This window comes from Artemia franciscana, unplaced genomic scaffold (genome assembly GCF_032884065.1).
Source record: "Artemia franciscana unplaced genomic scaffold, ASM3288406v1 PGA_scaffold_56, whole genome shotgun sequence".
NCBI lineage: Eukaryota > Metazoa > Arthropoda > Branchiopoda > Anostraca > Artemiidae > Artemia > Artemia franciscana.
In genome coordinates, this window is record NW_027062696.1 from 306,454 (window position 1) to 319,321 (window position 12,868).

The 12,868-nt window shown below is 34.9% G+C and overlaps 1 protein-coding gene across 2 annotated transcripts in view; it reads right to left on the reverse strand.

The window, feature by feature from the left end:
* The window catches only part of LOC136042016 (uncharacterized), a 41,281-nt gene that overhangs the window by 3,105 nt on the left and 25,308 nt on the right, over positions 1–12,868 (reverse strand). The window contains exons 2-4 of one of the 2 annotated variants that reach the window (XM_065726864.1): positions 9,415–9,498; positions 8,783–8,974; positions 2,880–3,101 (exon numbers count right to left, since the gene is read on the reverse strand). In XM_065726864.1, the coding sequence (XP_065582936.1) occupies positions 2,880–3,101; positions 8,783–8,950 (390 nt within the window). In that variant the 5' untranslated portion in view covers positions 8,951–8,974; positions 9,415–9,498. The remainder of the gene's footprint in view (positions 1–2,879; positions 3,102–8,782; positions 8,975–9,414; positions 9,499–12,868) is intronic. The other variant, XM_065726863.1, reaches the window with a different exon arrangement.

Sequence of the window (12,868 nt, forward strand, 5' to 3'; positions counted from 1 at the left end):
AACCTAGAGGCAAAGAAGAGCAGACTCAAAACAAAAGTTAAAGAAAAATATATTTTCTCCAAGGTTAATACAGGCACAAATCTATCTTCTATGCAGCTTTCTAGGCCTTAGAAGTAGGGAAGGAGAAGAGCGAAAAAATCCTTTCCACGGCATTAGCTAGGCTATGAATTCGTCCCTGAAAATTTCATTCTTCTGACACTATTATTTTCCAAGATAGCAAAAAGCCCCTGATCTAGAATTTAAGAGAAAACAACATTTTTACCCCAAGATAAAACTTGAGGCACCCTAGTTATACAGAAAGTATCCGACCCTATCAAATAAAAAAATAAGTCGCAACAATTTCTTTTTATCAATCAAGCTACGTTTTCAAAACTGAGGACTTTTTTAACTTTACAAAAAACATTCTTTTGAAAAGACGAGGGTAGATATGGGACAGAAAGATAGGGCAGAAGTGGTGAATAGGAAGGTGAAGGAGACAATGATGAAATTGGTGGGAGGAAAGACGATACTGAAGGTGGTCGTTCTCGCTCTACTATTACTACTAAAAATTAGTAACTAAACTGTCAATTAAAAACAAAAAAAGCAACAGTTTTAAACAAAAAGGAAAGAGCGATGTTGAGACTTAAAAAGAGCGTAAATTAACTCATATATGAAGTGAAAAAATCGGCCTAAGTACAGAGATTCCGCATACTTAGAACCGATATCTACAATAATAATTAGCTAAGCACATCTGTGATTCAGTAATTCGATGTAATTAAGCTTTTAAGATGGATCCAAGAGTTCTAATGCTACAAATTAAGTCAAGAGTATTTTAACTGAACGAAACATTAGTTCATTTTATCATTCCATGATTTCCCTCGGATTTTTAATCCTCTGGAAATAATCTAGATAATTTATACTGGATCCATACAATGCTTTTTTAAAATTTGAATATTTCGATTTTTTTTTCTTTTTTATTGTCCAGCAGATTTTGCTGCTAGTTACTATCAAATTCTAATTTTATCGATTGGTGGCCAGAACTCCCCAGGCTCAGAATATTTGCGTGAGGCGAGAAATTAACGAGGTGGCTATCTACTAAAACATAGCAAATCGCTCTTTAATTAAGTTACTCCTCGGTAAACTCACCCTTTAAAGCACGAATCCCGAACCAGCTGTTACCTAATTTGGTTGTTTTTCCCACAGCGTGCCAAAAGTCTTTTTCACTACAAATTTACTTTTCTCAAATTAGCTTTCCTTGCGGCTTTTAGATATCGTGCAAGCAGTTTAGACTAACGAAAAAAACCGAAAGATATTAGAAAGAAAAAACGAAAGTAGTAGTGTTGTTCCACATCAAAATCACATGATTGAATATAACAAAGCTGAAGTGAAGAGAGTATAATGAACAAAGAAGTGAAACTTAAAACGGACGTAGATTACCATAAAAAGCAGAAACGCACTTATTTCCTGTTCCATTCAGGAAACTTTAAAAATATGAATTAGTAATATTTGCACCAACCGTTTTCACTAAAGTGCATATGAAACTCTATCCTTAGGAGAGCTTAAGGGGTACGACACCAAAGGTTTGTCAATTTTTCTACTAATTTTGGTTGACTCTAAATTTCAGTGAGGTTAAGGTTACTATGTAAAAAGAAGCCATCACAAACCCCGACGGGCTAAATCCGTATATTGGGATCCAAAAAACAGGATCGAAACATCAACAAAGCTTCCAGACAAGAATGTACATTAAAACGGCTAAAGGATGCAAAAATTCAATGGAGAGAATGAATAAGTCATATTGACTATTATTTAAAACAGTCATTTTAAATTTGTGATTTATTTTAAATTAGTCATAAATTATAATTAGTCATAAATTAGTCATTTAAATTTTATAATTAGTCATAAATTTGTGATTTATGACTACTTATGATGAAATTATCCATTCATAGTAAATTCCTATTCGTTTTCAAGTTCATATCCTACATTAGTTAATAAGGATAAGTTTCTTCAAACAAAATTTAAAAAGCGACTTTAAGCCTAGACACGAACAGTAGGTGCCTTATATATGAGGGAGATTGTCACGCCCCTGAAACCCTCCCTCTTCTTTACGAAAAAGTTTGACTAGTGCGTTCGTGAAAACTTTTCAGAATGAAAAAAATTTAGCGAATGAGCAATTTCTAGCGTTTATCTACCGGCTACCATTTATAATCTTTAGAATGAAAGCTTTTTTGTTTGAAGAATATGTAAGTAAATAACCACTTTTGTTCTCGAAGCATTGCGATAAAAATAAACTTTTCATCACAATGTGACATTATATTATAGCATTAAAAAATAATCTGCTCGAAATTCCAGGAGTTCTTTTTTTGACATTTTTATTTCTGTAAAAAATCTTTGTTCACTTTCCATTGATGCGTTCAAACGCATAGAGAAATCGATGATAAAAACCGACCTATACCAAAGGAAAAGTGTTCCAACGATAGGTGGTAGATTTTTCTGAAAAGTTAGCAACCTAACAAAGCATCCGTTAACAAAAATAAAACTTAAGAAAAGTCAGAGCCTCAAGATTCCGCTTTTGTTGGTGACAGTTCCTGCAATACTCCAGGCGTGGTAGACAACAGACGGTTCTTTCTCTAGAACCTTTTGGGAGTCAACATCACATTTACTGGGGATAAGTATAAGGGTATGAGTCTATGACCGTTCCTTATCAACAATATTCTATCTGAAAAACTGTTTGTCCATTGCATGGACTTTCTGGTGGTATACCATTATATCAGTAGTAACTTACAAGAAGTACATCATCAAGTAATCTAACACAATGCAAATCATACTTAAAACCAAAAATTGGCTTCCATAAGCAAAAAGCTGAAATCGTAAATAATACGCTTAGACATTAAGTTACTTACGGCAGAGAGAAGAGGTTGGAAAAGTCTTTTAAGCGGATTAACCGGAGACAGATTAATTTCAGCTGTGGTAACTTCCTTTTCCAGCAAATCGATGTTGTCTTTTATAGTTTCCACAACTGATTCTAGCTGATCTATTTTAGTGAAAAGACTAGAGACATTTCTAAAACTTGTTAAAAGTTGGGGTAGTAAAACTTCTTGACAGAGCTGAGTGTCCACCTGAATCTGCAAACAGAGGAAAGGAAAACTTAATTTGAATCAGCAAACTTCTTCCAAAAAGTAAAAAGACCTTTATCGTTTAAGTGCGTTGGGAATAAAACTTTTTAAAGAGATTCCACGCGAGGTTTCCATTAATTAGGAAAAATTGATTTTATTTAAAGAAATAACTACATAATTGAATTGACAACATTCCATAAAACCAAAAAATTGTTTATTGTGGATAAATTAACTACATGTAGCTAAAAGTGGAGAAATACTGTCTTTTTCCTTATTTTTTGAAGCTAGAATGCTAGTATTTATTGAATTTCAATGTTATTTTTCTTCAAATTAAAAATGAGTGCAATTTAATTTACCAAATCAAATGACCAACTGACATTGCATTCTCATCTAAACTTTCAGTACTTCCAGACTAGCGGTCAGCAACTCACAGCTCTCGAGCCGCATGCAGCTCTTTCATCATCAAATTTATGTTCCACAATCAAAACAATCCGCAAAAAGAAACAAACACGTCAAAATCTATCTTCACAAGCCCATCAACATGAGTAATTAGAAACCAAAGGTATTCCACATAATTCATATTCATGGAACACAGAGTATTCCACACAACAGTATTCAATCAACGCATTTTCATCCTAACGTTTTTAAAAATTACTATTGGTTAGCAGTATTGCAGCTTTACTCTTGCTTTCATCAAACTGTATTACGCTATCAACCTACTTATAAGAGGATTTGTTCTTGCAATTTGGTGAGCAATAAATGAGACAGAATAGCTCGAGGCAGGGGCGCCACTTACGTGCAAGGGGAACGCCGTCCCTATTTTTTAGCCAGTTGGTAAAAACACTGAGTAAGTAAAATAGTGGTACGAAGCGCCACCGTTTTTCTGGCTTAGTTTATGTTTATTAGGTAATAAATTTGATAATATAATTACCCAATATAAACAATATAAATTGGGTAATAATATTAGGTAATTTATTGGGTTGATAGAAATAACTGACATAAATCAATCGAAGAAGATTGGTATCAGTTGGTAAAAAAAACCGAAAGAAAAACAAAAGTAACCACAAAGTCGGTAAATTCAATCCCCCCCAAGCATTTTGCCTAGTGACACTCTGTTCGAGGAAAAACTTTTGAGAAATGGATTTGAACTGTCGGGTGTCGCACTACAGGTGTCACTACTCTCATTGATTTGAACTTTTTGTTTGTCACTAATCAAACACAGTCATTTGCTAACTATTTGGTGTTACATTAAAAATACATGGAACTGTGCTTAAGATTCAAAAGTTGGTTATACAGGTTGCGAGCCGTTTTTCGTAGATTATGTGATCTTAACAAACTTTTCTCACCACTTTTCGATCTGGCAAGGCTATAAAATGTAAACTAATGATAAAATATCGGTTCGATTAGATATTTGATTTTAACTAGATATTTTGAACCGAAATTGCAGTTCTAAAATGAAAGATACACACGACTTTAAATAATATTTTATAACCTAATTGTGGCTCTTCAATGGATTTTTTTACAGTCATAGAAATGCTATTTGGCTCTTTAAAATAAAAAGGTTGTCGCTCACTGGTCTACACCATTAAAGTAGCCTAGAATTAAGTCTGGAGTCAAACTCCTTAGAACGGTGAGAGTTGAATTGGTCCAGTTAACTCTTCTATTTAGGAGAGTTAGTAAGAGTAAGACCTATTCAAAGACTTAATGAAACAAAGAAACATTGAGAAGCTCCGTTTAAAGCATAAATGTTTTCTTATGTCTAGACTAAAAGTGTTGATTTCCCAGATTTGAACTGTCGGGACGTTTTAATCAAAATTCAATTTAATTCAGACACTTGAACACGGAAGGTTGTCCTCTTAGACCACGTAACAGAGGAAAACGTCTCTGGAAATCATTATTTCCAGTTCTAAGTGGCCAAAACAACTGATAAAGATGAAAAAAGCTGTTTTTTAAAGCAGGAATTTACAAACTGTTTTTAAGTTAGACTGGATTTGAGCTAAATCAACAAGCAATGGTTCTAAGATCTGTAGACCAGAACAACTAAGGACAACAGACTTACAGACTAGGATGCTTTGAGTAGTGCCTAGTTCGGCCGGAAAAAAAGGGGAAAGTATCAATCTTGTATGTTTGGTGCGCACATCATGAAGCTTTTCCCAGACCACGAGGATGTACGGGAGGATTATTGTTCTTTCCTATTTAACAGAACGTCACACACAACTTATGGGATTTCCTTTTCCTATAACAGCTCAATCTGAGTAATCTGACCGTTAAATGAATCATTGTCACTAGCTGGCAACTAGCATTAACTAGCAACTGAATAGAAGTTAGATAGATGTCCACAGTTGGAAAGTAGTAGCTAACTATTAGCTAACACTAGATAGATGTTTTTGCAAAATAAATCTATCTCATAACGCCTACTTCAAAAGCGCCACCAGTAGTTACCAAGAGTTTGAAGCTTAGTAAACAATTGATGTTAGAAATCGGACTTGCTTTAATAATAAAATATTTTTGAAAAGACTTTGTATGAAAAGATATATCAGTATGAAAAACTTATCTAGAGGTAGACCGAAAAAACGAAAATTTACAAGTGTTATAAATGATAATTCGTTGGAAGAAAAAGAAGTTTTTGTCCCACCAGAAATACCTGAAAATTTTAAAAGAAGTTTTATTTTCTATTAGGTTAAATCCACTTATAACATAAAAAGAAAGATAAAACAGAATAAATACCAGTAAGCTTACAGTTTTCAACACAGCCAGTTATATAATGCGTGTACGAAAACCCTAAAAACAAAAATATGGAATTGTTACAAATGATAATTCTATCGAACCACCTGAACTATCATTCGACTAAAAGATTTACCACAGCAATAACAAGGAAATATACGATTAAAAGATGAGCGGCAGTGAGAATTACAAGCAATCACGAGAAAGCGATTCTCCGAACGTGTTAAAAATGAAATGAAAGTCCCCCTCCACCCAAAAAAATGTGCTGTTAGAAGACAAGCGACAGCAAAAAAAAGACTTGAGTCAAAAATGAAAGTGAAAAAAAAAACAGGATATAAGAACAACTCGATCCAAATTTTCGACGCAGACAAAATGTAGCGCAAAACCCAGTAGAAACCTACAAAAATGCTATAAACAACGCAACTCTTTATTACAAGTCATTTTGACCCTTCAACGTTCTATGTGTTCCCTGGGGAGCCCACTATTTTACCTAGGAAGGATCAGCAAATAAAACTCACTCATTTGGAGGTTGTTACATACAACGAGAATCAATACATACAGGCTTACCACTTGCCGAGGGCCGGGGCCCGTATCGAAATCGGCAACATAGTTTCTTATCTTAACTGGCATGTTGAAATTTCTGGCCAATAAAAACGATCTAAAAGGTCACAACTTTAAGGAAGAATTAGTATTTTTCCCATAATGGCTGTATCTAACATATGGTGACGCCAATACATCAAGAAGAGGATCATTTTGTCTGCGGTTACAAGATAAGTGACAATGAGAATCTATATAGACAAGACTATCGCGTAGCAATGACAGGGCCAGGCCCCGAAATCGGCTACATAGATTATTTCCTTCTTAAAACTGGCAAATTGACATTTATGGACACAAAAACTATCTAAATAGGTCACAACTTTCAGAAAGAATTTGTATTTTCCCCAGGGTGGCTGTATTGAGCCTGTGATGACGATATAACTTCAAGAAAAGACTCAAATTGTCTGCGGTTAGAAGACAAGCGATAATGAGAATCTATATATATATAAGCCTGTCACGTGCCGAGCGCCAGGGCCCGGCAGCGAAGCACGCGGGACGTCTGGTAATATATATGTATATATATATATATATATATATATATATATATATATATATATATATATATATATATATATATATATATATATATATATATATATATATATATATATATATATATATATATATATAATGTTTCTATTGTATGACGGAAGTTGGTCTTCGGCGGTGCTATGACCTGCTCAGGTAGCCACATTTTTATCTATTTGAGTAGTACCAAGACTGGTGTTAGGAAACCATAGCAAAGCTTACAACCATAAAGGAAATATTCTGAAATCTAGCATAATGTTATATCATACCAATTGTACAAACATAGAACTACTCAGTAGTATGTAAAAGAAACTTATAACGAGCATCAGACCTAGCGGGATCTATACTTTTCAACCATATTCGAGGAGCCTAGCCCCTCTAAGACCCAAATAGTCATGTCTCCAAAAGCCGGACCCAACAAAAAAAGAATCATTTTCGAAAAGGAACTTTCAGTCCTGAAAATTTTATTGTCAATTGAAAATTATAATGTCAATAGACAAGATCAAACTTGAACTTGTCGGAATACATGCATCTTAACAGTTACACATAGAGTATCAAACGATACATTTCATGATTATAGTTTCCCAACAATCTCTGAATGATCAGGGGGTCGGAAAAGATATGACAGTTCTATATGTGATTTAGGGAGTGTTGGATGGGTAATCCATCCCTAGAAATGCTTGGTGCGTTTGGAATTAGGGCGTCTTTGTTGTAAAATTAGCCTCCAATTTGGAATTAAAAAGCTCAGAAGCTCTGAAACACCATTTCTGATGAGCACGAAAATTGGGGAATGGCGGGACTTACAGGGAGCTAGGGCCTAAGGGCATCACTTCTTCATATTAATAATAAAGATAGGACATCACTGTATACATCTGGTTTAACAAAATTTGACAGGCCCGTCTCTAGTAAAGCATAGAAAATATAAAATGGGTTGGAGATTTCACAAGCAAAAAGGCCCAAGCGCCTCACTTGATTTCAATCGTACAGGTTATGGTCTGCTATAACTCTGGTTTCAATAAGGTGTGATGTGTCCACCTTCTATTGAAATGTATCCGTCAAGCCTCTCTTTATCATTGCTATTTACCTCGTTTGGCGCAACTATTCCAGGGATAATACATTTCATGTCATTCCTGGAGGCACGTTTTTGGATAGGCTATTTTCACTGTTTTGGCTAAACGAGTTCTCCTGAAATTCATCTGGTATCGTTCGAGGCTACAAGGGCCGGTATCGTCCGTTCTATATGAACACTCCTGAAATAATAATAAAAAACTCGACATATTGCTCTTTAATAAGTCAACGATATTGCGGTGACTAAGATCTGTAACCATTGTTGTTGGGGAGTACCATTCAGTTTTCTTTCATTAAATTAAGTGATAAAAGTCAGTAAATATTAAATTAATATAATACATCCTTCACAAATGAAATCAGGCCCTTAACATCCCCGGAGTTGAGCTCTTAAGATCCCGATATGTAAGCAAAAAGAATAGGCGATTATGAGACGAAACAGAAATAATAGAATAAAAACTACATAAAATTTTTGATGGGAAACTCTATGAGATGTTTTTTAGTCACTTATTTAACATTACTGTATTATAAATACTATTTCAAAAACTTGAAATGTTTCAGTTCCAAGATTTTGCATTTAACGTCATTTACAGCAGAGATCATAAATTATAAATTTGCTGAAAGTTCAGAGATTGACCTTTATCATTGTAATTGTTTATTTATTAAGTTTATTGTAATTGAAACAGGGTATTCCCCGCATGGGAAAATTGTCGTCTAAATCATGAGATTAAACAAAGCAATGCTATAATAAAATCCAAATAATTATAAAAACTTACCATCTCGAGTAAATTTTTGAAGATCTCCAACTGTCCTTGAAGCTTTTCAATGCTTTTCAACAAGCATGCTGATTCAAAATCAATCTTGTTTTGAATTTTGCAAACTATTTCATCAGATATATTCATTTTAATGGAACATATATCAGACTGCAATATACCAATATCCATTTCTACATCAGATTGCGAATTTCGCTAGAGAAACAAAAAAATCGATCAAAATTCCATCCATATCTACGATGCTAGCTAATATAAACAGAATATGCAATCAGGAAATTCCACATTAAGTTTCACTCGGTCCATCAAACAGTTCGCGTTAGCGAACTGTAGATAAAAGAGTGATCCTTACCAATAGTGATCGAAAATGTGTAAGAGGTATTTTTATACCTTTGTATCCAACACATAGAACACATTTATCAAAATATTCTACTTTTCAGGGTTATTCCAACTATGTAAGTTTTTACCAATCAAAAGTTATTAGCTTAAGAAATATATTTTTCAAAAGAAGGGAAACACATCCTAAGAAAGAAGCACGATTTTAACGAAAATTGCACTACCAAAATCAACTCATCTTAAAGTTTTATACCCAAGTTTTCAAGCCCGTATCTAGAAAATAATGAAACTTCAAATTTTACCTGAGATTGATTTCCTCTGTTAATGTTTTCCTCATAAGTGATCGTGCCCAATCAGTGGTCATAACTTATTGGATGAGGATTCAACTAGAATGAAAGCGGAAGTTCTAGTGCCTTCCTAAGTATCAAAAGAGACCGCGCCACAGCAAATTGTTTTCCCCCATTTCATAGTAGGTCCCAAAGCTAGCCTACCGTAACTTCATCTAAGGTTTTTTTTTTTTTTTTTTTTTTTTTTTTTTTTTTTTTTTTTTTTTTTTTTTTTTTTTTTTTTTTTTTTTAATTGAACATATACAGATAAGAAGAAATACAGATAAGTAGACCTCTGGTGCCAAGGCTCTGTGAAGTGTGGCAGCACTTTCGACCCATGGACCACAGCTATTCCATGCAAAAATACAACGCAATTCCTAGTCGTTTATACGCATCAAATTTAAATTCAGATCCCGTAAGTAACTCTTATGGAGGATGACGGTATGACGCTTCCCCAAGCGCTAATGAGAAATTTGCCAACCCTTCCCTAACAGAAATCAAATCAGGCACTGACTAAACACTGTACAATATAACAGTTGATTAGGTTCGGCTGACTGAATCAGTTCGTCTAGGAATTAGGCTGATAAAAAAAAACAAACTTTGACACCCTCCCCCTCACGAGGTCATAAAAAAGTCCTAATTATGAACAATTGCCCAACGCGTTTCTTCCTCCCTGATGCAGTCGAATCACTCCTGGAATCTGAAAAGGCAATGACTCTCCTGCTTCCTCCCGATTCTGGACTCTGAAAAGACATGTCTAGGACCTTCAGTGTTTTTTTGAACTGAGTTTGGTTGATATCCAACAGCCCCTTTTGTCAGAGGCCTTGGTGACTAATTTGGATATTCCTCATCCCCCTTTCAACACCACAGAGTTCAATTTGGTCACATATTCCCGGGAACACGAACTAAGATATATACTATTAATTCTCATCATGTTCGATTGAACCACCTGTTCTGGTAGATTTCCAAACGACAAAAATTATGGACCCCCTCAAATTAGAGAGGTCACATCTTATTAGGACTCCAAACATCCAGAACGTAGAAAGCATTATTGATTTACTCTAAATTATGGAGGAATCCGAGACACTGTTTACATGCATGTCCTGGTTAAAAAGAAAAGTCCTCTGTTACCTAGAGACGTAGGGTTGGTTCTGGACCCCCCCCCCCCAAAAAAAAACAAAAAACAAAAAAACAAAACAAACACACACACAAGGCATTAAACCTTCACATCCCGTTTCATTTAAGTCGCAACAGGTTCTATTGACATCATGACGACAAGAATGAAGGGAATCCTCGACCCATAAAAGATGGATCAGGCATGGCATCTAGAAAGATTAAATAAAAAAAAACTAGTTTTTTAACTGAAAGTAAGGAGCGATATTAAAACTTAAAACGAACAGAAATTACTCCGTATATGAAATGGATTGTCCCCTCCTCAACGCCTCGCTCTTTACGCTAAAGTTTTTAATTGTTTTAAAAAGTAGAATTGTGGCAAATAGTCAAACCTTAGCGTAAAGAGCGAGGGATTGCGGAGGGAACAACCCATTTCATATACGGAGTAATTTCTGTTCGTTTTAAGTTTTAATATCGCTCCGTACTTTTAGTTACAAAAACTAGTTTTTTTTTATTTAATTTCTGAACGTTTTTGAATTAATGCATGTTTGATTTTGGCTCTCCGCACATTAATTATTAAAATGAAATTTGCATATTAATTCTTTTTTTTGGCTAAATGGCTTCCTCTTAGTTTTGATCAGACGATTTTGAGAAATAAGGGGTGGGGAAGGAGGCGTAATTGCCCTCCAATTTTTCGGTTACTTAAAAAGGCAACTATAACTTTTAATTTTTGACGAACGATTTTATTAGTAAAATATATACGTAACTTAAGAATTAACTTACGTAACAAACTTTTATATTCTTATATTTTTATTATATATATGAGGGGGTTTGTCCCCTCGTTAATATCTCGCTCTTTACTCTAAATCTTAGCTTTTGTTCCAGTTCCTTAAGATTGACCCCTGAATCAGAAAGGCCGTAGAATAAAAAGTTGAGATTACTAAAAATATTTTAGCATAAAGAGCAAGGTATTTATCCCCTCATAAATACCTCGCTCTTTATGGTAAAGTATTTTTAGAGCCCCTCATATGCTTAATTATCTCTGTTCGTTTTAAGTTTTGATGCTACTCTTTACTTTCAATTGAAAAAGCCTTTTCATGTTTATTTTTTCATTGTTTTTTTTTTTATAGTAATGCTAGAAAATCCTGCGCCCTTTTCATTGAATTTCTCTTCCCCAAGGCGTATTCCTCCAAGGAAAGATCCTCTCACATAGCTCCCTCCCATCAACCCCGCCTCCAAACCAAAAAAATCCCCCTGAAAACGTCTGTACACTTCCCAATAACCATTACTATATGTAAACACTGGTAAAAGTTTGTAACTTGCAGCCCCTCCCCCAGGGACTGTGGGGGAGTAAGTCATCCCCAAAGACATAGTTATTATGGTTTTCGACTATGCGGAACAAAATGGCTATCTCAAAATTATGATCCGTTGACTTTGGGAAAAAATGAGCGTGGGAGGGGGTCTAGGTGCCCTCCAAGTTTTGGTCACTTAAAAAGGGCACTAGAACTTTTCATTTCCGTTAGAATGAGCCCTCTTGCGACATTCTAGGACTAATCGGTCGATACGATGACCCCTGAAAAAAAAACAAAAAAAACAAATAAACACGCACCCGTGATCTGTCTTCTGGCAAAAAATATGAAATTCCAATTTTTGTAGATAAGAACTTGAAATTTTTACAATAGGGCTCTCTGATACTCTGAATGCGATGGTGCAATTTTCGTTAAGATTCTATGACTTTTATGGGGTGTTTCCTCCTATTTTCCAAAATAAGGTAAATTTTATCAGGCTCGTAACTTTTGATGACAAAGACTAAATTTGATGAAACTTATATATTTAAAATCAGCATGAAAATCCGATTCTTTTGATGTATCTCTTATCATCAAAATTCCGATTTTTAGAGTTTCGTTTACTATTGAGCCGGGTCGCTCCTTACTACAGTTCGTTACCACGAACTGCTTGATAATCGCGGGATAATTAGACAACTATTAGTTGCTATTAAGTTTGGTTTACATCCAATAGCCCATTTTAGTAGATGTGCTTCAGTAGATTTAGTAACGGTAATTTAGTGACCTCTTCCCCTCTACAGGGGGTCCATTTACGTTCAGGCCACGAAAAGCAAATTGGGACACAAGATCTGACTTTCCAACGAGTTTGGTTAGAATCTGACGTCTTTTTCTGCAGTCTTGTCGAAAAAAGAATATAGGGACTCTGTCCCCATACTCCCAGGAATAACAAGAGCTCAAATGGCACTTGTGACGAGGCAAGAAGAGCTAGGAGCCAAGAGCTCATATGGTATGAGCTCTAAAATATTCTAAGA